Below are 27,934 nucleotides of genomic sequence, written 5' to 3' on the forward strand. Positions count from 1 at the left end.
CTGATCTTTCCGCACCCTTCCTTTCATTTGCTGGACCAAAATCTTTTCCAGCAACAATCGCTCATGACTGACTTTTTTCTGAAGATAAAGTATTAGGAATTGGATGTCATAACATTTTTAATTTGACTATACTACTCGCCAATTTCTTCATAACAGTCAAGTGGTCATGTTCCCCTCTCAATCCATCTTGCATTGTTTTATACACCAGGGAGTCTTCTCATCCATGAAGCAAAATACTCTGATTCAGGGGAAATCAGAGCCTTTTTAGGCATGGATAACTCAAAGAACACAGTATTGAGGGGGAGAGAAGACTCCGCGTCATCAGGGACTAGGTTGGGATATCTAGTTTCCCATACTCCCGGCACAACAACAAAAAATAAGAAAAACAGCATTTTCTCAAAAAATGTTTTTATTTCACATCATGAGAATAATATAATATTCAGTATTCATTGACCATATAAAGCTCTTAAATAAAGAAGACTTTGTCTATGAATAACGATTTGAGCTCAATAGGAGCAAGAAAATGGATCTCACAAGCACAAAGACCCCTATTGCATAGAACTTGTCATTGATGGTAACTTTGCCAATAATGCTATAGAAATGGGCTAAACAGCCAAACAACAAATACATCATGGGCGATTACTGGCAAAGGTACTATTTGAAGTTTTTTTGACGATGGGTGTTGCGTCCCTGTTCCACGCAATAGTTTATCAAGGATGGTTTGCAAGGTAATATAATCTGAAATACATGTATCATTTGGTCTGAAGCATATTATCAATTAAGCACCTAGGCAAAGGTCAGAGCCTTGTCATTTCCTCAGGAATCCTGCTCACATCTTTTCATCATAAAGCCAGGGCTCGACATTAGCAGTGGCCCGGGGCAACCAGAAATGAGAGTTGGACCACCAAAATTGTTTACAAGCCCACACTTTGTTGCCCGGTTTGGCTACCAAAGTTTTGATAAATTGTAATGTTTTCTATTGTTTTAGGGCCACCAAATTTGCTTTGTGGGCCACCAAAATTATGAAATTGGTGCTTTTGGTTGACTATTCGGGCCCCTAAAAAAAAGTTAGTGTGGAGCCTTGCATAAGGAAACAATGAGGAATGCAAGAAAGTCCTTGTGGAAGACTCAAGAGGCTCACTAACGACAAGAAAAAAACCCTTGAATGGCTTGGGTTTTAGGCTCAATTCATCATCTAAAAGTGGTCCTTGGTTGCTCTTCTAGAATTATCAAAGTACAATGGAAGGCTTTAAGAAAAATCCTTGAGACCATCATATTGGTATGTATACAATTTGGACCCTTGTGAAGGGAGAAGTTTCTTTCCTCAAAGCCAAACATAGATGGAGACTCACTAAAGTTATCCCTCCCCCCCCCCCCCCACCTCAATTAAAGTAGCAACACTGAATTGAGTTGGGAGCTTCACTCTCACTAGTGTCCAAACAAAGTCTCATTTCATAGAGTCTTGTTATAACTTGTTATAATACCAACTGCGCAATTTCTAGAACAAATTACTATCAACCAATCAGGTTTGAGGATTTCAGTAGCTTTCAACTGTTATTGGAAATTTGTTATTATAACCAGTTTTATGAAACGGGGCCCCTGGACTATACCATCACGTTTAAAATGAATCTCACATAAACATGCTTGTAACTATTAGGTTTACAATGGATTGCATGTGATTGCCATAGACGCAAAGTTGCAAACATTTGTGTTATAGAGCCAGGTACAACAAATAGATAAAAGAGCCATGTCCAGGAATACCGTTTAGTTGATGGTAAATTGGAAGATCAGTGTAAAGACTTCTGAAGCATGTTACATATATGTAATACCATGCAAAAAAAGGTTTATGATGCATAAACTGAAGAGGCAATATTTCTAATATTGCACACATACATGTACCATCCAAAATATACCATTGTACAGCCATGTGATAGATCGCTGCATTACCAATGTATCAGTGGTTGCTAACTAACTGGACTTTTATTTGTGTGCTTTACTCTTGTCATTAATCAACAGTTCAATAGTTGGATAATGCAAAAATTATTCTTCAGATCATAAAATCTACGAGCCAAAGCCGTTTCTAACTTCATTCATTTAAGAGTCTATCGTTAAAAATTTGAATTTGCTGGCAAAATGATAATACTGCAATGGATTCTTTTGAGCGCACGTCTGTCATAAGCTCAATACAGTGACAGATGTTTACAGATTATGTTAGCATTGCAGGTTTGGTAACATTTCATGCTACCAACAAGGTCACTATGAGGTGGAGAAAAGGTAAAATAAAATCACTGTGACATTCAATTTTAAAGATTCATGAATTTCTTCCTCTAAAATGATATTTTCTTTAAAAATTGAGCATTTCTCAGGGATCAAATTCTGGTTTGGGACACATTGCAAACAGGTTGAACACATTGAATGAAATAGGGGATGGTATAAAAACCCAGAGCAAGGCTTGTTGAAAGGTAAAAATGCCTCTTTCTATATGTATAGTATTTGCTGGGTAGAGAAATCAGCCTTCCTCAACTTGGGTCCATTTTGTGTGCTGTAAAGATATGGAGAGAAAAATAGAGATGAGAAAATTAAATGTCTCAGATAAGACTTGTGCTTCAATGTTCTTCTCTAAGATCACTTTTTTTAAGTCAACCAGTAATTGTTCGTGACCACTGAATTATGTTGCTTAGTCCGAAAATTGTTTGTCCCTCATAAAGTCTAATAAAAGTGCATTATAAAAAGGGAGGTGGCAGATAATACACAGAACTGTTTGTGTGTTTCGATGCACAAACTTACATTGTGGTTTCTATCCGCAAAATAAGTTCATGTGGAATCCAATCAAATAAAATCTTTGTATATCTACGTGTACCAAATGATTGCTGAGAAATTGGCACATAAGCAATTTTTTTGCTTTGTCATTTTTTGCTAGCAGAAACTACAGACTAAACAAATTCTAAATTGTATGATAGCAATTAATATTCAAAACAAAACTCTCTTCTATTCAAGAGTTAAAGCATGTAATCGGAGTTCAGAAATGTGAAGTGGAGGATTTGTGTGTAATGCTTGAACTAGGGTTGAGTCAAAACATCATAAACTGTTCAAAACGACCGTTAAAAGCATAAACATTTTACTATAATTTGACAACCGTTTGAATGGATGAAGAAGAAGAAAAAAAATAACCTTCCCCCAAAACTTGCTTGAATTTCACATTTCATATATTTAGTTTACATCCATAAAATGGCCATCTATATTTACTTGCAATTATTTTGATTTAGTTAAAAAACTATCATGAAAATGAAGAATATTCCATTCTTTCTTGACTTTGAAAGATTGTTTTCAGTTGATGTCACACAAGATCTACTAATATGAATGTCTACATAAACTAGAATTCTAGTTCATTTGAGTCCCACATGTGGACATTCATGTTAAACCTAAATAGTTTCAAGGAAATATATCAAATAGACGGTCATTTCATGGATGTAAAGAAGTGAAATGTGTTTTTGTTTACTTTTACACCCCAGCCAGTTAACCCTAGCACCCATTTATTAATAGCGTTTAAACAGTGAGATACTTACATTGCCTTGGTATCCTAAGTTGTTCTGGATCGTCAATGGTACATTCATGGAGGGTTTGACGGAATTCATAACGGACTTTCAGCTGTTTATCCTCGCCCGGACATGGGTCGTAGAAACCTGGAAGACTCGACTACAAGGAATGAAGGATGTGTGAATACATGATAAGTTTGGAAAGTGAAATGCATGTAGGATTGGGTGTCACTGAAATATATAAAACCCATAATTTGCATCTGACATTTGATGTTCATCCTGCATCAACTTTCTAGGGAAAAATGGAAGGTGCCTCTTTCAGGAAAATGTGTGTTTTCGCTTATTCTTTTCTCCACGATATTCAACTGACAATAGTGTGATACTAAGTTCAATCCATGTTAGCAATTGTAGTAGTCGTGCTTATGATGACGATAATGATGAAGATGATGATGATGAAGATTATGATGATGCTAGTGGTGATGATGGTGGTGATGATGATCATGATGATCATGATCATGATGTTGATGATCATGATGAAGATGATGATGATGCTAGTGGTGATGATGGTGGTGTTGATGATGATGATGATGGTGGTGATGGTGATGATGATGATGTTGATGAAGATGATGATGATGCTAGTGGTGATGATGGTGGTGGTGATGATGATGATGATGATGATGATGAAGATGATGATGATGCTAGTGGTGATGGTGGTGGTGATGATGATGATGGTGATGATGATAGTGATGATGATGATGTTGATGATGATGATGCTAGTGGTGATGATGGTGGTGGTGATGATGATGGTGATGATGGTGGTGGTGATGATGATGATGGTGATGATGTTGATGATGATGATGGTAGTGGTGATGATGATGATGATGATGATGGTGGTGGTGGTGATGGTGATGATGGTGATGATGATGATGATGATGGTGGTGGTGATGGTGATGATGATGATGGTGGTGGTGATGATGATGATGGTGATGATGATGGTGGTGGTGGTGATGATGATGATGATGATGATGATGGTGGTGGTGATGATGATGATGATGATGATGATGATGATGGTGGTGGTGATGATGATGATGATGATGATGGTGGTGGTGGTGATGATGATGGTGATGATGGTGGTGGTGATGGTGATGATGATGATGATGATGGTGGTGGTGGTGGTAATGCAGACCTGCCACCCTTCGACAATCAAAAAAAGTATTCTTAGAAGGATAAAAAAAGTATTTTTCCACAAATAATAGTATTTCTTTAAATTTGGCTCAAGATCGGTGAAAAAACATGTGAAATGACTCTACTTGAAAACTTGATAATTCACCCTTTTAAACATGTGCTCGTAGGCAAGAATTTACTTGTCCTTTTCATGCAACAACTTACTGGCCCGACAGTGATTTTTACCGGTCTGGGACTGTCGGACCGGCGCTAGTGTCATGCGCTGTGTATAATACGTACTCCATGATCAGAAATTTAAAAAAAAGTAACAAATCATACAAAAATAGTATTGGTGTATTTATAGCAAAAAGAGGAACAAATACTCTAAAAAGGGAACAGTTGGCATGTTTGGTATTGCTAGTGGTGATGGTAGCGGTGGTGAGATGATGATGATGATGATGATGAAGATGATGATGATGATGATGACTACCATGACAGTGATGATGATCTGCACATTTTCATCATCCAGAGATGATTCTACCAACATTCCTACCTTGGATACATCAGTCAAGATGAGTTTTGAATCCTTAACCTGGCACTGTAGAGGTATCTTAACATCGATCACTAAACCATTCATCTGTTGATCATCACTAGAGCCATTGGTCGTGATCAGCTTCCCATACCATGCTTGGACGATGATTAGACCTTCACGACTTGTTTCAAACTCTATGATCCGCCTTACCATCTCTGCCATCAGTCTCACCTAGAAACAGAAGTTTTTACAAGTTACTAGAAAACTGTACTAAACAGAAAAGGGGGCTTAACAAAATGGCGGTATCAAAATTAATTCTTAAGTATTCTATTCATTTTTATTTCTTAACTCTTTGCCCGCTTTGTTCGACTAGAGTCACATACAGCAGGCTGCCAAGTTCGAATCAAGTCACAATCTATTCACAATACACACAGAATGCATTTAGTCTATCGTTCATACACACAAACACAGTAGTGACATGAGCATTCCATTGTACTGTGTACACACAAAGCTTTGCTTTACAATAAACCAATCAAAAGCTATTGTGAGCTGAATTAGCATACCAGTAGTTCATGCAAATCCCCTCTTAAGGTTGCACCTTGAAATAAATGTAGAGTGATTCTGTCTGTGGCGGGCAAAGGGTTAAGTTATTTCCTTGTTTTTTTACTTCATGTTTTTTTTTTTTTTTTTTTTCATGGAAATCATTGGTGAAATTATTTCAATCATACAAAACATGAAAACAGTTTCAGGTAAAAGTAAAATATCATTTATGAAATATGGCTACATACAGATTTCACATTATATCTGTAAATAAAATAACATTTTTGAGCAATCTGGGGTCTGACATGCACTTCCCACTTACCTTCCTCCCTCCCCCCCCCCCCCCATCTCCAAGGCTATATAGGGTTAACTTAATCATTTCAATTATAAATATGGTTGTTTGACTTACCGAGGCTTCAGCTTCTCTTTTCTTTGTTTCGATTACATCTTTATTCCTAGACCTCTCCTCCTCAACATCACTGAGATATATGGAATAAGCAAATGAAAAGACTCGGTCAAAATTTGTTTTACAGAAATAAGTAATATTTTCATGACACTTCAAACAAATTACTGAATTTGATTAAAATACTAAAACAACATCATTCATCGATTTAAAAAATAATAATAAAATACTTTTTGACTTGCCATTATTAAATAAAAAATATAATATATGACCTGAAACTCTTTACAAGCAATATGATCATTGATACTTGATTAATCTTATGTCCAAGTTTTATGTAATAGGTCCATACACTTTCTAAGTTACAGGTGTATCTAAGTTACGATGACATTTCAAAAACTTAATATTGGTTAAGATTTCAATGCCAATGCCGTTAGAAAAGCGGTGCCTATAGCCTCGATCTGCTATGCAGGCGAGACGAAAATTATTTGCTTTAGTTAATCTGCTCCTTCTTTACACATATTCAACTGATATTTTCATTTCAGTACATGTACAGTATACATATATGATTAGATGAAAAAGTAATAGAATTTATCTCATTTCTTGTCACACCCCTAGCTTCGTCTATATAATAAGGACAAACAGACAGGGATGTAGTCAAGCCAGGCTTCACGGCAGCATTTTGCAGGCCATATCCTTGGCCTCAACCTGAGTCAGGTGTACAAAGTCTATGGGGGAAAATTTTATACAGCCGCCTCGACTACATGTACATCCCTGTAAATAGACATTCTCAATAGTCTTCAATGCACGACATACTTCTCTTTCTGTTTCTGTAGATATGGATTAACCACAAGAACCTTGATGATCCAGTAGACAGCTAGAGGTGCTACGGTGCCGTAGAATATTGCTTGAGGGCTTATTTCTTGAGAGAGGTGGATCGGGAATACAATTGTCTGATTCGCTCTGCTTGCTCTGAAGAAAAAAAAAGGATGAAATTTTAAAAAGACAAGTTCATCCAACAAAAAGTTGATTTGAATAAAGAGAGAACAATCCAACAATTAAGGATAACACTGAAAATTTGATCAGATTCGGATGAAAAAATAGAAAGTTATGACATTTTAAAGTTTCGCTTAATTTCTCAAAAGAATTATATGCACCTCCTGGTCGGTATTCAAATGAGGCAACTGAGCGATAACATAATCAACTCACCATTTCTTTTGTTTTTCATTACATGAAATGTGAAATATTCTTATTTCATCCTCATTATTATGTGAAACAAATTTTCTTTCCTCCCTGAAAATGTTTCAACATTTTATGGTTCAGTCAAGTTGATCATTATTGTCAAACATGTAAAAATCAAAAAATTGTATAATTCAAACAATAAAAAACAAAAAAATAGTGAGTGAGGAACATCATTGAATCTCTCATTTGCATATCACTGAGTTGTACATATACATTTTTCGCAAAAAATAAGCGAAACTTTAAAACGTCATAACTTTCTTATCTTACCTCTCATTTTGATGAAATTTTCAGCGTTATGCATGTTTCATTTATCTCAATTGATTTAAATTAACATTTTTCTGGGGTCGACTTGACCTTTAAGTTATTATTCTGAGAAGATATGTATTCTGAAATATAGATGAATCCAAATTCAGAGCACTGTAATATACAGCAGCCATATCGGGGGGAGGGCTTGAAAATAAGAATAAAAGCAGTTTCAATGGGTTATGCGACAAGCCAGGTGCGTTGCTATGTCTGTGCACAAATAATCCCTTGTTATAATAATAATAATAATAGGCATTTATATAGCGCCATCTATCTAGAAATATTCTAATCCGAGGCGCGTTATTATTATTATTATTACCCAGGCTTTAGCTCGAGCTGCCTATCAGCGCTCGTGCATTCAAGGAATTAATCCTGCCGGGTACCCATTCACCTCACCTGGGTTGAGTGCAGCACAATGTGGATACATTTTTTGCTGAAGGAAATTACGCCATGGCTGGGATTTGAACCCACGACCCTCTGTTTCAAAGTCAGAAGACTTATCCACTGGGCCACAACGCTCCAACGTTATGGTTGAGGCCCCCCAGTTACCACAAAAAAACAGCACCAAAACCAAACTGTTCTATACATTTGAAAGAACTAAATGATGTAGAGAATATTTTGTATATCATTGCAAAATGAAGGACATTTAAACAACATCCTTTGGCAAGGCATTGATCTACATCTGCCACAATCAAATCAACCCAGGTGAGGTTGATGGGTAAACCGGCAGGAATTCGTTCCTTGATATGCTTCAGGACTTACCGTAATCTAAGAAAGACCCCGGTGGGATAACCTACGCTCATCTTAGCTCCAAGACGATTATTCTTTGAAACTTTCCTCTCGCCGCCGTACTCTAGCAGAACACCAAATGCTCCAGCTCTATAAATGAAAACACGAGACCACAGAAGCACATCAGAATAGCAGAACAATGTTTCCTGAAAGCAATACTAGGGAGCATAAGATTTCATAACCAAGCCAATGATGCAGAATATTCTTTCCATTAACGCTGCACTCTCCAGCTTATCCATATGTAGTAAGGCTGATTTCCCCAGACCTGATGAGATGATATTGTCATGGATGATAAATCTATAGCTTCCTATTCTCTTTCTGATTTTAATGGGAAAGTTCACCCTAAAGAAAAGTTATAGGTAAAAATAGCAGAAAAATAAAAAATATCGGTGAAGGTTTGAGAAAAATCCATTAAAGATTAAGAAAGTTATTTTAATTTTAAGTTTTGGATTTGTGACGTCATAAATGAGCAGCTGCCCCATATAGTCCGGCAGCCCAGGAGGTTTATTCAACCGAAAGCCGGACAAGCAAATGACCCCATAGCTGGATGGCATGGACCCTGAAGTTTACAAAAATGCATTGCTGCCGGGTTCTATCCGTGGTCTTCCCTCCGAAATGACGTAATATATGACGTCACTACAAAATGGCCCTATTTCACCATTTTTTAGACATTCTACACATAGCATGAAGTCAAGGGGGAATATCTCAGCCAAATCATGCTTGTTTTGTATGAAACTTTCAAAATATATTGTTCAAATAGTGCACAAGAGATATGCAAAATTTTAGGATAAAGAATTATTGTTTACATATGAAAATTACGTAATGAAATTTGCATATCATTAGTTTGGGAGATTTCTTGCATCAAAAATTGTCGAAAATCGATTCAGAAATTTATTTTCTTTTTTAATGTACTTTATTTAATATATTTCCTCTCAAGCATAATATCATTCTCTTCATCTATATCTCTACTTTTAGAAAATATATGCCAGTAATTGAAAATGACATTATAGACTGTGATTTCAGCCCCCCTTTCAATATGATGCGCACATAGAAATCATGCGTTTTGGGCCTATTTTTACCATATAGCTGAGGTGTGCGAACGATATGCCTACTTTATTGATGTTTCCTGCATTTTGCATGATATTTAATCTTCCAAACAACATAATTTCATCTTTATTATGTCTCTGCTGATAAATAAATGACTTCAGCAAAGATTGATTGCCCACTGGGCAGTCTATAGGCTACGTTTTCAGCCTAGTTTTCAACAACGAACCTATACCATGTATGACTGCATCGTTGTGGTCGAGTCGGAAAAGGGGGTTCCTGTCTACCATCAAAATATTTTTCACTCAACGTTTTTGTATTTGCCTGAAGTGTTTAGTTAATGAATCTTGATGTTCTCTTTGCAAAATCGTGTCCAACGGGCTTAAAAATTGATATCTTTTGCGGCCCTCTTGGACTTTTTTTTAATGAAAATCAATTATTTGTCAGAGTCTGACAATGGGACAATCTTAAATGAATACGCATTTCAGTATGATTTGGATGGTAGAAATCGGTTGAAATTGTTTTCTGAAATAATATATTTTGAAAAAAAAAACAAGAATACATTAAAAACATTGAACCAAAATAATCATGTGCATTGATATCTATCTGTTTTATCTTGCATCGCCTAACATGCAGAAATGCATGTAACGTGCTTAGCGATCGATAGAAAGGTATGTATTACTTGTATCATGTGTATGAGGGTAAAAGGCATTTTCTACACAAAGCAACTTTTATAATAATGAAATCTCTTGAAAAAGATAGAGGATCGAGGCATTGCTATGCATTTTCATTTTGCATGCAATTACTTTCGGGCACCTTAAAGCATAGTCCCACAAGAGCCAGTAGAAGGTTACATACCACACGCTTATCCGTAGCTATTATGATATCCTGATATCGTGCTTTTCGGAGCCCCCAATGTGGCAAAATTTTGTTTTGGGTATGTATTTTTTTCTTTTAAATCACTTAGAGAAAAAAGAGTAGGCTTTTCTCTATCAGCTACATATAAAGAAGTTAGGGCATAGCAAAGCTTACCCCTTAGGGGGCTGCCAAAGTCACCCAATCCTTTTTTCGTATTTTGCCCATTTCTCGGAAAATTCGTCATTTTGGAGAACCATTGAGGCAAAAGGTGTTTCTGCCTTGCAGTAAAGCCCTTGTTTTTGTTTTGTAAGCACATAAAGATGACAAAGTATGATCTTCTTTATCAGTTACATATAAAGATGTGGTAGCACAATGAAGCCTTCCCCCTTCAGGGGCTGCCGAACTCTTCCAACTTTTACGTCGATCTATTTTCCCTCTTTATTGGAAAAATTGCAGTGTTTGAGCCCCCATTCAGGCAAAAGGGCATTTCTGCTATATAGTTATGCTAGTTTTTATTTTGGAAACCACTTGGAAATAAAAGAATAGGCTTTTTTCTATCAGCTACATGTAAAAAGAGTGCTGGCATATCGACTTCTTCCTTCTTCAGAGGCTCCAAGATTGGCAGATTTTCCCATATATTGGAAAAAAAATATGGAAAAGGGGTGGGTGACTTTGGGAACCCCCAGAGGGGATAGGCTTTGCTGTGCAACCACTTATTAGCAGCAGATAGAAGAAAGCCTACTCATTTAATTCCACGTAGTTTCAAAATAATAAAACTGGCTTTACTATATAGCAGAAACATTTTTTGCCTCAATGGGGGCTCGAAAATAGCATACTTTCCCATAAATAGGTAAAATATGGAAAAGGGGTGGGGGATTTTGGCGACCCCCTAAGGGGGTATGCTCCAATATGCCAACACTTCTTTATATGTAGCAGATAGAGGAAACTCTACTATTTTGTCTCCATATAGTTTATAAAAAAAAAAATTGGCCTTACAACATAGCAGCAACACTTTTTGCCTGAATGGGGGCTCGAAAATAGCATTTTCCCATAAATAGGTAAAACATGGAAAAGGGGTGGGGGATTTCGGCGACCCCCTAAGGGGGTATGCTCCAATATGCCAACACTTCTTTATATGTAGCAGATAGAGGAAACTCTACTCTTTTGTCTCCATATAGTTTATAAAAAAAAAAATTGGCCTTACAACATAGCAGCAACACTTTTTGCCTCAATGGGGGCTCGAAAATAGCATATTTTCCCATAAATTGGCAAAATATGTAAAAAGGGCGGTTAACTTCGGCAGTCCCCAGAGGGGGTAGGCTTTGCTGTACCAGCACTTCTTAATATGTAGCAGATAGAAGAAACTCTACTCTTTCGTCTCCATATAGTTTCAAACCAATAAAAGTGGCTTTACTACACAGCAGAAACACCTTTTGCCTCAATGGGGGCTCGAAAATAGCACATTTTCTCATAAATATGTAAAATATGGAAAAGGGGTAGGTGATTTTGACGACCCCCTTAGGGGGTATGCTTTAATATGCCAGCACTTTTTTATATGTAGCAGATAGAGGAAAGTCGACTCTTTTGTATCCACATAGTTTAAAAGCAATAAAAGTGGCTTTACTATATAGCAGAAGCACTTTTTTGCCTCAATGGGGGCTCGAAAATAGCATATTTTCCCATTAATGGGCAAAATACGTAAAAGGGGCGGGTAACTTCAGCAGTCCCCAGAGGGGGTAGACTTTGCTGTATCAGCACTCCTTTATATGTAGCAGATAGAGGAAACTCTACTCTTTTGTCGCCATATAGTTTAAAAAACAATAAAGGTGGCCTTACTAAATAGCAGCAACACTTTTTGCCTCAATGGGGGCTCGAAAATAGCACATTTTCCCATAAATAGGTGAAATATGAAAAAAGTGGTGGGTGATTTCGACGCTCCTTTAAGGGGGTATGCTTCAATATGCTAGCACTTTTTTATATGTAGCAGATAGAGGAAAGTCGACTCTTTTGTATCCACATAGTTTCAAAAGAATGAAAGTGGCTTTACTATATAGCAGAAGCACTTTTTTGCCTCAATGGGGGCTCGAAAATAGCATATTTTCCCATTAATGGGCAAAATACGTAAAAGGGGCGGGTAACTTCAGCAGTCCCCAGAGGGGGTAGACTTTGCTGTATCAGCACTCCTTTATATGTAGCAGATAGAGGAAACTCTACTCTTTTGTCGCCATATAGTTTAAAAAACAATAAAGGTGGCCTTACTAAATAGCAGCAACACTTTTTGCCTCAATGGGGGCTCGAAAATAGCACATTTTCCCATAAATAGGTGAAATATGAAAAAAGTGGTGGGTGATTTCGACGCTCCTTTAAGGGGGTATGCTTCAATATGCTAGCACTTTTTTATATGTAGCAGATAGAGGAAACTGTACTCTTTTGTATCCACATAGTTTCAAAAGAATGAAAGTGGCTTTACTACATAGCAGAAGCACTTTTTTGCCTCAATGGGGGCTCGAAAATAACATATTTTCCCATTAATGGGCAAAATACGTAAAAGGGGCGGGTAACTTCAGCAGTCCCCAGAGGGGGTAGGCTTTGCTGTATCAGCACTCCTTTATATGTAGCAGATAGAGGAAACTCTACTCTTTTGCCTCCATATAGTTTAAAAAACAATAAAGGTGGCCTTACTACATAGCAGCAACACTTTTTGCCTCAATGGGGGCTCGAAAATAGCACATTTTCCCATAAATAGGTGAAATATGAAAAAGGGGTGGGTGATTTCGACGCTCCCTTAAGGGGGTATGCTTCAATATGCTAACACTTTTTATATGTAGCAGATAGAGGAAACTCTACTCTTTTATTTCCATGGGGTTTCAAAAGAATGAAAGTAGCTTTATTCCATATCAGAAACGTTTTTTGCCTCAATCGGGGCTCCAAATTAGCATATTTTCCCATAAATGGGTAAAATACGTAAAAAGGGTGGGTAACTTTGGCAGTCCCCAGAGGGGATAGGCTTTGCTGTACCAGCACTTATTTATATGTAGCAGATAGAGAAAACTCTACTCTTTTATCCCTAAGTGGTTAAACAACAGTAAAAGTGACTTTACTGAAACGTCTTTTCCCTTCAATGGGGCTCCAAAAATGTCGAATTTTCCAAGAAATGGGCAAAATACGAAAAAAGGATGGGGGACTCCGGCGGTCCCATAGGGGGGGGGGGAGGGTAGGCTTTGCTGCGCCCTCATTCCTTTATAATGTAGCTGATAGACAAAAATATACTGTCACAGAGGTTGCTTTTTGGTGTCATTTTAGCGCAATATCGAGTAATATATGGTATTTGCCCTTTAACTAAGCAAATTAAGACATACATACTGTCATGAAGCGTTTCAGTATTATCGGTATATTATATCCTCTTTCGTGTCGAATGCTGATATTGTGCAATAGTTGTTAAAGTTAATGATTGAACAGATAGATATCAATGGCATGCACATGCAAATTTTTGACCAAAATCATGGCAATTTCGGGATGAATTTTATTTCAAAACATATTAGCTGTCCAGAAAACGAATTCAATCGATTTCTACTATCCGAATCATAGTGAAATGCGTATTCATTTAAGATTGTCCCATTGTCACACACTGTGCAAAAAATATGAAAATAATTACTTTTCATTAAAAAAAAACCAAGAGGGCCGCCAAAAATATCAATATTGAACCCCGTTGGACACGATTTTGCAAAGGGAACATCAAGATTCATTAACTAAACACTTCAGGCAAATACAAAAACGTTGAGTGAAAATATATTATGATGGTGCAAAGGAACTCCCATTTCCGACTCGACTACAATAATGCAGTCATACATGGTATAGGTTCATTGTTGAAAACTGGGCTGAAAACGAAGCCTATAGACTGCCCAGTGGGTAATCAATCTGTGCTGAAATCATTTATTTATCAGCAGAGACATAGTGAAGATGAAAATATGTTGTTTGGAAGATTAAATATCATGCAAAATGCAGGAAACATCAATAAAGTAGGCATATCGTTCGCACATCTCAGCTATATGGTGAAAATAGGCCAAAAACGCACGATTTCTATGTGCGCATCATATTGAAAAGGGGGCTGAAATCACAGTCTATAATGTCATTTTCAATTACTGGCATATATTTTCTAAAAGTAGAGATATAGATGAAGAGAATGATATTATGCTTGAGAGGAAATATATTAAATAAAGTACATTAAAAAAGATAATAAATTTCTGAATCGATTTTCGACAATTTTTGATGCAAGAAATCTCCCAAACTAATGATATGCAAATTTCATTACGTAATTTGCATATGTAAACAATAATTTTTGTTCGTAAAATTTTGCATATCTCTTGTGCACTATTTGAACAATATATTTTGAAAGTTTCATACAAAACAAGCATGATTTGGCTGAGATATTCCCCCTTGACTTCATGCTATGTGTAGAATGTCTAAAAAATGGTGAAATAGGGCCATTTTGTAGTGACGTCATATATTACGTCATTTCGGAGGGAAGACCACGGATAGAACCCGGCAGCAATGCATTTTTGTAAACTTCAGGGTCCATGCCATCCAGCTATGGGGTCATTTGCTTGTCCGGCTTTCGGTTGAATAAATCTCCTGGGCTGCCGGACTAATACATGTATGTTATGTAATATAAAATACATAAATTTCAATATTTTAATGGCTCGTGATGACTTATTTTTGTTTTCTTTTTAAGAACAGGTGTGAAATGATTTGCCTATTGATATAATGAAGGTACAGTAAAAAACATTTTTGATTTTCTGACAAATGACATTTTATTGATTTTTTTTTACCATATGATATGTACGAAAGCTGCTCGCATATGATGTCACAAATCAAATGATTAAAATTCTTATAACTTTTTGATTCTTTGATGGATTTTCTCAAACCTTTGGCAATATTTTAAAATTATTTTTACAATAAACTTTTGCCAGGGTGAACTTCCCATTTAAGACAACCAAAGAGTAAAGTTTGAGGACTTTTTTTTGTTGTAACATAGCAATTATTCAATACAAACATATCATTAAAAAAAACAAAAAAAACAGGGGACCGATGCATAACATTTGTCAGCATTGACAAGTTATCTTTCTCCAGAACAGTCAGAGGTCAGTGTTTATTAGCCGATCAAAACCAAAGATTGCACTGAAATTGTCAGTGCTGATAATATAGCCAGTACTGGCAACTCTCATAAATGCCCCCCTCCCCCAGAATAAATTAGAGGGCTTGGAGTCAGTTACTTAAAGTTGTTATTAAAGATATAGGGAGGGGATATTTCCTACCCCCTATCAGATATTGACAACTAATTTGAGTCAATTTTGAACAGTGTTCATGAATGTAATAAAAATCAAGAGGACTCTTTTGCCCCCACTGTCTCCCATGTCTAAATTGTTTGGAAAAAAAATGCTGGCTTCTATTCTCTCTCATGGTAATGTCCCAAGATCACATTATACCAATCATTTATCAATTTTCTCACTGTTGGTCAATTGCATTAATGCGTGACCAGCCACCCCAAACCAACAATAAGTCACCTGAGAAGGTTCTCTTTAACTATCAAATAAAGTGATTTGGTCTTCAAAAAGCACAAAAATTAAAAGTTAGCTTGTAAGAACAACTCTTCTTCTTCATACTGTCAAAATTTCAAGTTGTACAGTTGTATAGAAAACAAAATACAAGAGTTTCTTTGACACAAGTTTTTGTGGACGGCTTGGAAGTTTCATTGAATTTGCAAAGGGTGCACTCTCGTGCTTGAGTGAACCCTGAACTTCAAGCATTGTTTTCTCTTCTTTCTATGAAGCTGTCGCTTAGTTTCTTCTGCATTCAATCAAGTACTTTTGTAGTTTATTTTTGATCAGTTTTTGACAAGTTATATATCGTTTGAAAGCTTAGGATGTGCTATTTCAAACTCAATAAAAATCTAAGAATTAATTTTGGGCGACTTATTGTTGGTTTTGAGGTGGCTGGTTACATATGAGAAGTAGGATGTAACAATGAAAGGGTGAGGGGGGCTGACTCAGAAAGCTACAAAATTATTTGTGGTATTTCACTTACTTGACAGAAGCAGTCATTCTGCCTTCACTTTCAATGAACTTCTTGGTATAGGAAAGACTGGCAAATGTATTAGGAATTCCAAGCTGTTAAAAAATAGAATATAAAACAATTCTGATGTTCATAAATGAATATGGTGGAACAAATTCTCTTTGTGTTTTACCCTTATAATCGAATCATTTATTTCCACAACAATATACAATATTGCAAACTATTAAAAAAAAATGTAAAAGAAATTATGAACAGATTAAGATTTAAACATCAAACAAAGGTATGTTTATCATTGAGAGAACCGAAAAGAAGATAAAAGAGTCTGGCACCCAGCAATAAATTAAACAGTAAACTAATATCTTTAAAATATACATTTCTTAACAAGGTGACTAAATGTGATTTGGCTCTTGATCAGAACTTGTCAAAGAGCAGTTAAAAATCAACATGATAATATAGGTATTTGGTGAACTACTGAGAAGTATTTTATGATGAAGAGGAGAGAGTTACCTGAAGTTGGCAGGAGATGTTGCTTTCTTTGGCATCTCTAACTACCGTTGAATTCATGGAAGATTGCAGACCGGCCTTCCACGTAAGGTAGCCCATGGTATTTCTATCTAACTGCCTAGCACCAACTATAAAGACACAAAATATGGAGGATTATAAAGGAAAGTTGGAACATCTTCTTCATCATTGCGGGGCGTCGTGGTCTAGTGGTTATGACTCTCTTCTTTCAATCTGAGGGACGTGGGTTCGATTCCAGGCCGTGGCGTGTTTTCCTTCAGCAAGAGATTACCCACATTGTGCTGCACTAGACCCAGGTGAGGTGAATGGGTACCCGGTAGGAAGAAATTCCTTGAATGCTCGAGTGCCCGATCAAGGTAGACATGCTTAAGCCGGGGTAATAATAAACATTATCCTGTTAAGCAGGCCCCACTGGGAGTACAGCTTTCGGAACTGAAGTGGCTACCCTGGGTATTATTATCATTATTTACAAGCACCATTTATCTGAAAGTGAATGTGCAATGGATCAGTCTGTGGGATGCCTAAAACTAGATATTACTAGAATTTTCGGCGGCACAAAGTCAGGATTTATGCCTTCGCCACTGCCAGATCAAGAAAATATTACACATCCAGCTTCTAAATTAAGTTTAATGACCTCTGTGATCTTTGACTTTGTGACCCCCCAAAATAAAATAAGATCACTATCATTCCCATGCACCTACATGAGCCATGTTTGAAATTGATTGCTACAATAGTTCTTCATTTATTACAAAAAAGAAATCGATTTTCAGGAATAGAATGAACTCTTTGACTTCATGACCTCAAGACAATCAAATCTAAGCCCGTCTTACAAAGAGTTACGATTGATCCAATCCTCTATGGCATTCTATCAGTGTCATAACTTTTCTAAAGGTAATTTGCACAATGACCTTTGTTAGCAAAGGGAAGCACTAAATTTTCAAGAAACAATGAATGCATGAATATACATCATAGCTAGAAAATATTTTGAACATACATGCAGAATAGATATTGACGTTGCTGGCCGTCGATCGGATCAATCGCAATTCTTTGTAAGACGGGTCCCTGAACATAGTCACTCCCATATCCATACTGGGACTGGGTTTCAAGTTGATCCCCCTAATGGTTCTTTAGTTATCGCAAGAAAGAAAACAATGGCCGAATTAAAGATTGTGTGAAATTCTGAACCTAACAGACCCTATCATATACTCATTAACGGAGCCAATGATTCAAAATAATAACTCAGCTATGGAAAGTCAGAAGCCCCATTATCTATAATCAAAGAGACACTTGTGCTGACATATCTAGAGAGATGAAGTATGCTCAAACATACGTACTTGGTTTTAGCATTAAGCAGGAGTGCATGTCTTCCAATCGACAAAATTATGATGCCACTGGCTTTCCATAGCTTAAATTAACTTGGATTCATCCTAACTGTACAAGAGGGTCCCTGGTATATAAACTACTTACCTAACACAAGTCCAGGCACCACAGCTCCTGTGCGTGTTACTTGGAATAAACCTGAGCAAGTTGCAAAGCTGAAATCAAATCGACAATAATCATCAATCCATTATTCCCACATATAAAGTGCCAATTACAACTCAGAATAGAGTCATGACTGAGTGACTGATTCTCAATATTTTATTTGGATCATCGTCAAGAACAGATTTGTTCAAAAGATCTGGAGCCTGTTGTATAAAACTTTTTCCATAAAAAACTCTGGAAAACAAAATTATTCCTGAACACTTTACACACTGGAAAAACTCAGGAAAAAAAAAATGCCAGAGTTTTTCTCTCAGGCAGCATAAATATATATACATATAGTGAACTATTAAACATACAGTTACGTTAAAACAGAAAATATCAAGTGGACACAATAAACATAATTCAAGAATACAGTTTTTTATGAGCTCTTCTGGAAATTTGTATATTTTGAGAAACGAGGTTTTCCCCGCTCATCAACGAAATGCGGCTTACTGGTCATCTAGCAGTGGAAGGAAAAGACTTATCTGTATATAAATATTTATATCAAACTTATACTGCCTAAATTTGACTAAATGAAGCTAATAACAAAGTGTTATATTGAACCAAAATGCTCAAAAGAGCCCACAAATTCCCCATTCACTACAATGTTAAAGCTTTATCCAATGTTGCAGAGTTAGGTAGTCGATTGTGAAAAGTAGCCCAAAAAAGGAAAATTAATTTTCTGCCTGGCGTCTGCCATTTTCACAGATAATAATAATAGCCAATTTTTATATAACGCTTTTCCCAGAACGGCTCAAAGCGCTTTACAGCATATTATTACCCCGGTCATTGGATTCATTTCAATCCCGCACGAAAAGTGCACAATTTCCACTCCCTGGGGAGCATTCCTTGCATTCTTCGCAGCCTCATTATGGCGCTGGCAAATTCGAACATAAAATATATCTTTCGCATCCTACCGGGTACCCATTTAGCACCTGGGTCGAGAGTGACAAAGCGTGGATTAACGCCTTGCCAAAGGACGCTAGACCGCTGTGGGATTCGAGCACACGACCCTCTGTTTACAAGGCGAGAGTCAGAACCACTACACCATGGCGCTTCCATATGATGCCACTGTATTTTCAAGATGATCAGTAGGGTTTTTTTTTTTTTTTTTTTTTTGGCTTGGAAGAAGAATTCAATATGAAGAATATAAACACATTAAAACCTTAATCTCAGTCACTTGCTTCCTTTTGTCAAAGTCGGCTGTATATGATCTAATAGTTTTACTTACCTTCTCTTCGTTATATGCCTGAAGTATTTCAAAGCAAACGATGGACCTGAACCACCGGACACTTGTAACTGTAGTAAACGTAAATCAAAGAGAATTAAAACATTAATAGCAAAATATTTTCTACTAGCAAAGGTGTAAACAGGGTACAAAGATTGATTAAGAATAACTGACTCAGGTTTTAAACAGTAAGTAACAAACTGCACTTCATATGTATTTGTTACAGATTAGCCGTAGTCATGGTGAGAATGAAATCCAAATTAATTCAGATTGTAGATAACAAGACTGATCTGACATCATGACAATCTGGAACCAATTAGGTCTTTTCTCTAACAAAAACGTAAATGATGATGTAACATTTATTTCAATCTCACTGTTTGACGATTCATATCAATCTAATCAAGCATACAGAGAGTCGTGTGTTCGAATCCCACCGCGGTCTGGCGTACTTTGGCAAGGCGTTAATCCACACTTTGCCACTCTTGACCCAGGTGCTAAATGGGTACCCGGTAGGATGTGAAAGTCATTGTAGCTTGTCCAGTACTGTGTGCGCCTCATCGGTGACTGACTGGGATGCTCCCCAGGGAGTGGAGGATGTGCACACATTGTGTGCGGGGAATGACTGATTGAATCCGATGACCGGGGTAATAATATATCTGTAAAGCGCTTAGACACGTCGTTTCGATGTATTAAGCGCTATATAAAAGCGAATTATTATTATTTTGGAGTCTATGTGATAGATCTATTGCAATTCATTTCCAAACTTGTATCGCAGTAGATCAAAAAGTGGTACGCAGGCTTCATGTTTCACACCCACCTCTCCCCATGACTGTGGGGATGTCACTCTCCTGATAGAGCCGGTGATGCTGCCCTGACCGTTGCCGTTCTGAGTGACGAGGTTACCAGAGAAGCTGGCTGTGTCTGAGGTATTCAATGGAGCGTCCAGGGACTGTGATATAGACATGCTCTTGATCTCTATAGAAGGTACACCGCTGAAGGGTTAGGTGTGGTCATGGAAAGAAAGAATGAAAAATGTCAAAATAAAGAAGTAATTATAATGATTGTAATATTTTATTCATCTATGATAGCTTCTTTAGTTATAGAACTAAACTAATCAATACAATAATCATTCATACACTATCGGTAAAGTAAGAATATCAAGTATTTGTCTCTTGATTCCTTTGATCATAGGGGTGTGTGTGTGTGCATGTAATCAATTTTTTTTCTTCAGAAATGTGCCAATCAGATATGATTATTTACTTCAATCTGGGACTGACCTTAACATCATAATCCAAGAGACATGACCAGGGATCAAACCTCTGAATCAATTTTTAACTTCTCTCATGTAGCTTGGATTACAGGCACATGCCAAAAAAGCAGTCAGGGCTGCACAATTACAATATTAAAGCAGTCAGGTAGCCTCAAAGATAAAATTTCTGCTTTACACAATCACACAACCAAAAACAAAAATCAAGTACATATTCCTTCATTACATTCTAGAATGCGGGAGGCTTCTTCAGACCAAAACTGGCAATTTGTCAGCGCTACAACCTCTTCCAGGGGCGGCAATTTTCCAGGTAATTAAAAAAATTTCCATCCAGTATGGAAATACTGAAAAAATTTGTAATTGTTGGGAAGTACTCAGATCGGAGCTAAAAGTGAAATGCAGATGCTGCCTGAAGTAGTCTTCAGAAAGGTGTTCAGCGAAAGCCTCCCCGGGAATTACTCAAGTTTGGTTTTTTTTCTGTATGAAGAAGAAATCTCTCCATCTATACCCAACCACCGAGACACACCTCTTCAAGCAGATAGACCTCAATTAAAGGTTTTCACTCACCTATGCTCTTCATCGTATCCTTCATAATGATCAAAGACATCAGTAGCATCGATTCCAACCAGGATAACTCCCTGAAAAACAAATATTCATCGTGTTAGATCATCCTTCCATGCATACATGTAGGAGCAAAATTTGATCATCCTTTTAATTTGTTACTCTCAATATTTCTATTATCCTACAGAATAAACTTTGTAATCGGATGGTTGTTAACAACAATTGGAGTCTACAAAGACCATTTAGCAGATTGGAATCAAAATGGTTCAAAATCTGATATTAGTTAATAATAAAAAAAAAAATTATAATGACTGTTTTGTAAAAATAAGCAAAAGTTTAAAATGTGACAGCTTTATTTTACATACAATTTTGATGAAATTTTCAGCCTAATGCTTGTTTGAGTTTCTCTTCAATATATCAGATACAGGTAATAAAAGAATAAAGAAATTAGTTAAACTGTGACACCATCCATACTCTCATTTGCAAATCATCTGTGTTGTGCATATTACTGCTTTGTGAAAATTCATCAAAGGTTTAAATGTCACAACTTTTTTATTCAACATTTGAATTAGATAAAATATTTAGCATTATGCTTGTTTGATGTTTCATTTTTATCTAAAAAATAAAGTTTTTGGGGGACAGATATCCTCTTTAGTGTTGATGTTGAAGTTTTTACCCTTGGATTTGTGCTTTGTTGAAGCCTCCTTTCTTCCCGCAGTTTTTCAAGCCTCTCAAACTCTTCTCTGATCTCCCGAGGACTCCTGGTTCTTGGGACCAGGTCCCAATCTGCTTCAAGTCCCTTCTTGCCATATACATCATAGATGGCCCTCTTTGTCGGGTCATTAAGAACTGAAATGTGACATGAAATAAAATACATACTCATAAATAATACACATATAAAAATATATTGTGCATCATCAAATACCTATTCAAAATTTTTAAAAGTAAAGCAGGGTGCTACATAACTTTTTAGAAGCACTTGCCCAGTCGGGCAAGTAAATTTTTGAATAGTTGGAATATGCTTGCCCAGAAATCTATTTCACTTGCCCGAAAAAATCCTTGAAAAAAAAGTTTTACCTCTTCAAAAGAAAGTTTTGTGGTTTTATAAACCATTGACCTTTTTCTCTCTTTTGGCATGAACTGATCTACCTTGTTATTGCATTTCTTTTTCCAAAGTGATTTTATCTTGCCTGCCATGACCATAATTAGGGTCAATATTATATCGACACTAATTTTGGTCATTCTACTTTGATAATTTTGCTTGCCCAATTCGGGCAAGTAGTTTTGGTCTTTACTTCAAAACAATTGCCTGACTCTAACTTTTACTTGCCCCGGGCAATCGGGCAAGTGCTTATGTAGCACACTGAGTAAAGTACTGTGAAAATATGTTTGTGAAAAATACTACCTTATGTTATCACACAAAGCATACCGTATTTAACTGTGTGTACAGTAATAGTCTACGTCACATATTTAACCCGTTGGAGACTGATATATATTATGTGGGCTGAAGTTGGATATATGAAATATGTGTTATAGCAAAATCATTCAGTGTCCAATGAGTTAAAATGAATACTTAAAAGCATACAGTCCAGTGATTGGCATATGGACACACTCAATCATAGAAGATGGTGAATATTAAAATTAGGCTGTAACATTTAACTCTTTCCTGTACAGGTTTGGAAACAAATTCACACACGAAAGCATGAACAAAATTGGGATATGCTTGTTTATTTTCAATTAATTTTGGATAAAATTTAAATCTTGCATTCTGACCCTGAATAACATTCCCTGAAAACAATTGATTCAGTTGACAAATTTCAAAACGGCCCTTCAAACCTACTTATTCAGACTGTACCTCCTCAATTCAACAAAGTGAACTTACCAACACATTTTTTTCTTTATTTTCATAAGCGCATAGAGACATATTTATTATGTGTTATACACTATAAAACTGACTATTTTTATTAATATTATCATTAAAATCTTATTTTCCCCATATGAGCTGCAGCCCTCATCAACATCAAAACAAATTGCTTAATGTCCTTTTTTTCTAAATTCATGCATACTTTCTAATTCTATGTTTTACTGTAATACAACATTTAGTGTGACCCTCTCTATCACTTCAAATACTCAGAATAGATTTTGTTTACACTGTACCTGTATACGCTTCTTGAACGTTGTTAAAGATGGCCTCTGCTGTTTCCTTGTCTGCATCCAAACCGTGTTTATCAGGGTGATACAGCATACACATGCGTCTATAGGCAGCCTTCAGCTCATCTTGGTCCGCCTTCACAAACAAAAATAATAACAAGGATACATTCACTTGTCATACATGTACTCAGTTGTCTGTCTGCGGACCTATTTCGTAAAGACTTGTTATAATAACAAATGCAAAATTTCTATAACAAGTTTACCATCAGCCAATCAAATTGAATGATTTCAGTAGCTTTAAACTCTTAATAACCATTTGTTATTGTAACAAATTTTATGAAATGGGCTCTAGATCTGATATTGATGCACTCTAAATAACCACCCATTGGCCAATAAACTTTCAATTCTGCAAGTCTATAATTTAGGTTTTAAAGTCCACTTCTACTGGTACTTAAAATAATAAATTCCTGCAAACCATTATAACATATTTCATAAGGTTGATTGGAAGATTTTCAGTACTGGTTAGTAAATGGTCAGTTACTCTTCTTCTTCTTCAGGTTTAATACATCTGCCTCCTTCATGGTTGAAGATTCTTGCAGATGGTAATGTTTTATACATAGCAATGTTTTCCCGCCTTTAAGCCAGGAGCCCCGCATTTAGCGGGGAGTAGCAATGACAGGCCAGTAGCTTTTTAGTACATCCCATTCATTACCTTGTGTATTTTGTTGTTTTGTTGAAATTTAACAGTTTTTCAATGTTCTTTTATTGTATTACATCATTTGATTTGAACTCAATGTATTCTATATTTTTCTTTTTAGAGAAAGAGATATAAAAATACATGAGTTTGAATGAAATTATTTCAATTTCAGTTCATCTTAATCTTATCCATACTCCATAGTCATTTTGAAAAGGATAAAAGTAAACTATGGCATGTACATGTAGTTTCATTAAATTCAGAGTTTTCAGACCAATGCAACGCATGGCACCTCATCCACCATATCATAATAAATCAGCAATATAAACAGCACTCCTTACATGGATCATAAAATTATCCTTTCACATATGAGGTTTTTCAATTATTTTCATTAATCCACACCAAACGACATCAGAGCACCACTGTCACTAAACTAAAACTTTAAAAGTTACTTTTATGGTCCTTGTATAACTAAGCATATTAAAATGAATAAATAAAAGAAGTGAGAGAATTTAGGTGACTGGATGAAGAAAAAGAAAGGAAAAAAGAAAGATATATTCAAAGAAAGGAAACATGAAGGAGAAATTAGAAAGCAAGAAGATAGGAAGAATTATTATTGTAGTACACTAGAAGCCTGGAACTTGAAGTGCATGGAGGAAGGATGTACAATTCCTATGGCGCTCCCACAAGCTCCGTGAGGCAGCTGCAATTCACCTCTAAACGACGCGCGAACGCTGCTAAGTGCGCAGTTCCATTGCAAACACATGTGAAAATAGTGAGCGTACACACAACGGCCGCTACATTTTGAGGTGTTGTCGTATTTTTCATGTTTTTATTATTTTTTCAGTCGTAACATTGACTTCCTGAAAAAAATGGCGACCGACATCGGCTTGCGAAAGTGCCAGTTTTTAGTAAGGACACGTTTTCAAAATCCACGAACATCGAGAAAACCATGAAAAATCCACTTTTTTTTACCCCTTGTTTCTTAACTACGATGTTAAGAAGTACCGATGGTGATATTTTTGGTGCGAGATATGGCGATTTAGGTAAGAAAATTTCACTTTTTATTCAAGATTTTGCCCATGTCGCCGGATGATTTTGTAGTGTGGGAGTGAGTTAGTGAATGTGTAGTGTACATGTAGAGTGTGTTGGTAATTTCAGTGGTATATTGCTGAGTCTACATGCTGAATGGCCGCACACCAACCCCCTGCCTCGCACTGACATGACGCAGTTACTCTAGAAATCTAACTTAAGAAAAGTTTAGATTATTTTTAACCTTCTTCTTATCTTTAATTTCAATTTTGGGTGGCTGTCACCAAACAAAGGGACTCTTCCCAAGAGATATTCATTCATCATCAAAAAGCCTGATTACAACTTAAAGGACAAGTTCACTCCAACTTAAAGTTGATTTTAATAAAAAGAGAAAATTCCAACAAACACAACACTGAAAATTTCATCAAAGTTGGATGTAAAATAAGAAAGTTATGACATTTTAAAGTTTTGCTTAATTTCACAAAACAGTTATATGCACATCCTGGTCTGTATGCAAATGAGGAAACTGATGACGTCATCCACTCACTATTTCTTTTGTATTTTATTATATGAAATATTCAAATTTTCTCCTCATTCCCAAGTGAAACAACGATTAATTCCTCCCTGAACATGTAGAATTAGCATTGTTTAATATGGTTCAGTCAATTTCAAGTCGGTCCTTATTCGTTATTGTCAAATTTGTTTTTAAAATGAAATATTGTATAATTCAAACAATAAAAAAAAAGAAATAGTGACATCATCAACTATCTCATTTGCATGTCACTCAGCTCAGCTGTGCATATCACTCTTTTGTAAAAATAATCGAAACTTTCATTTTTTATTTTTAAAATGTCATAACACTAATCTTATTTTTACATCCAATTTTTATGAAATTTTCAGTGAGACAGTGTTGTGCTAGTTTGATTTTTCTCTACTTATTCAAATCAACATTTTTCTGGGGTGGACTTGACCTTTGATGAGAAGAATGCAAACCCTCGTTGCTTCACACCTACACAATAACCGTGCACACCACATGCAATTTATCTCATGTGCTATTCACATACATATTTCACGGAATCGTGATGACATCCCTTCACTCGCATGTACGGAAAATTGCACACAATAACCTGGGCACGATCACATTTGGACTCTTTTAATTCATTATTTGACTCTCTTTTTGTCAGTCAGTATGATTAACTGCAGAATTTCATTACAAAAACTCCAACTTTCACACTGACGATTTTCTATAATATTCACCTCTCTCCTGACGTTTAGAATAGCGTAATAATCATCAGACGATGACTGCTCCAGATCTTCAATGGGCGCTGCCATGTTTCATTCGTGTTTTTTCTGGTGATCAAAAATTGATTTAGCTATAGCGCCATCTAGCGGTTAATCTATATAACTTCTTGAAAAATTTTGTCAAAGAGGAATAATAACTTCCATAATAACTCTAAATTGTGTCGCCCATTTATTATGATACGCTGTAATCCTGCGCTGTATGAGGGGCATTTTAACAATATATCATACAGGTGCCGCGGAAAAGTGTGGGGGGCTGTGGGTGCTTCAGCCCCGCACCTTTTTCCTAAACCGTGTACAGGAACGTAAAAATGACCATCTGATTATGATTTTTTGCATGGTCAGCCCCCCCCCCCCCACTTTCAAAACCATTCCGCGGCCCCTGTCATAAACTATTTAAATCATTTAGCCCACTATAAGGAAATTTTTTATAAATAAATAAATATCTTCTTCTCCTTCAAAAATTTGGACAAATTTTATTAAAAAATTAAATTTAATGATAAATTTTGACATATTAATATTCAGAAAATAATATCTTATTTAATCCTTTTCTCCTTCCTTTTCTCTTTTTTTCTTGGACGTGATTTTTTTTTTTTGGGGGGTCCAGGCTCCCTAGGGATAAATTTTCCGACAACTGCTTTAATGAAACGCTTCCTAGGGGGTCTCATCAGTAAAAGAAGCTCTGTAAATTGAAGTTTGAACTCTAGTGACATATTTATAAATGAATATTAAATTATTCATTATTTTTAATTCGTTGACCATTCCTAGAAGAAACAAAGAATGTCTAAATACTAATTAAAAAAAAATCGGTAATGAATCCCTTTCACTCAGGCCCTACTCATAAAATTATTTTTCAAGGTAATCGGGGGGGGGGGGTGTATAGGGGAGAGAAAGCCAGTTAAGCCATCCACTTTTTGTGGCACATAAAGTGACCCTATATTACAAGAAAATGTCACTTTTCAGTGCCCCTTTCATTTCAGATGCACATGCTTTATTTTCTTATATACGAGTGCCAATTTGCTTTTTAAAGTGCACATTCTCGTGTCATTACCCTGTTAAAGGAAAAATCACCGCAACAAAAAGTTGATTTGAATAAAAAGAGGAAAATCCAACAAGTATAACAATAAAAATTTCATCAAAATCGGATGTAAAATAAGAAAGTTATAATAATTTGAAATT

General features: G+C 36.2%; 1 protein-coding gene across 3 annotated transcripts; it reads right to left on the minus strand.

Moving 5' to 3' along the window:
* Positions 1-390: 390 nt before the first annotated feature.
* Positions 391-26,833, minus strand: LOC129276449 (dnaJ homolog subfamily C member 11-like). Of its 3 annotated transcripts, XR_010295635.1 has the most exons (16): positions 26,714-26,833; positions 23,737-23,866; positions 22,256-22,428; positions 21,586-21,656; positions 20,569-20,743; positions 19,755-19,822; positions 18,470-18,537; positions 16,988-17,112; positions 16,493-16,575; positions 8,480-8,596; positions 6,989-7,144; positions 6,182-6,251; positions 5,254-5,463; positions 3,567-3,696; positions 1,762-2,542; positions 395-1,351 (listed from the first exon to the last, which is right to left on the minus strand). XR_010295635.1 is itself a non-coding variant. In XM_064109082.1 (15 exons), the coding sequence occupies exons 1-15, from the start codon at positions 26,786-26,788 to the stop codon at positions 2,520-2,522; spliced, it is 1,674 nt and encodes a 557-aa protein (XP_063965152.1). In that variant the 5' UTR covers positions 26,789-26,833; the 3' UTR covers positions 391-2,519. The 3 variants fall into 3 exon arrangements, 2 of the variants coding, with proteins under 2 accessions (XP_063965152.1, XP_063965151.1); XM_064109082.1 differs by having other exon boundaries at positions 391-2,542; XM_064109081.1 differs by lacking the exon at positions 1,762-2,542 and having other exon boundaries at positions 396-786; positions 3,572-3,696.
* Between the last annotated feature and the right edge of the window lie 1,101 nt (positions 26,834-27,934).

This window comes from Lytechinus pictus, chromosome 14 (assembly GCF_037042905.1).
Source record: "Lytechinus pictus isolate F3 Inbred chromosome 14, Lp3.0, whole genome shotgun sequence".
NCBI classification, from domain to species: Eukaryota; Metazoa; Echinodermata; class Echinoidea; order Temnopleuroida; family Toxopneustidae; genus Lytechinus; species Lytechinus pictus.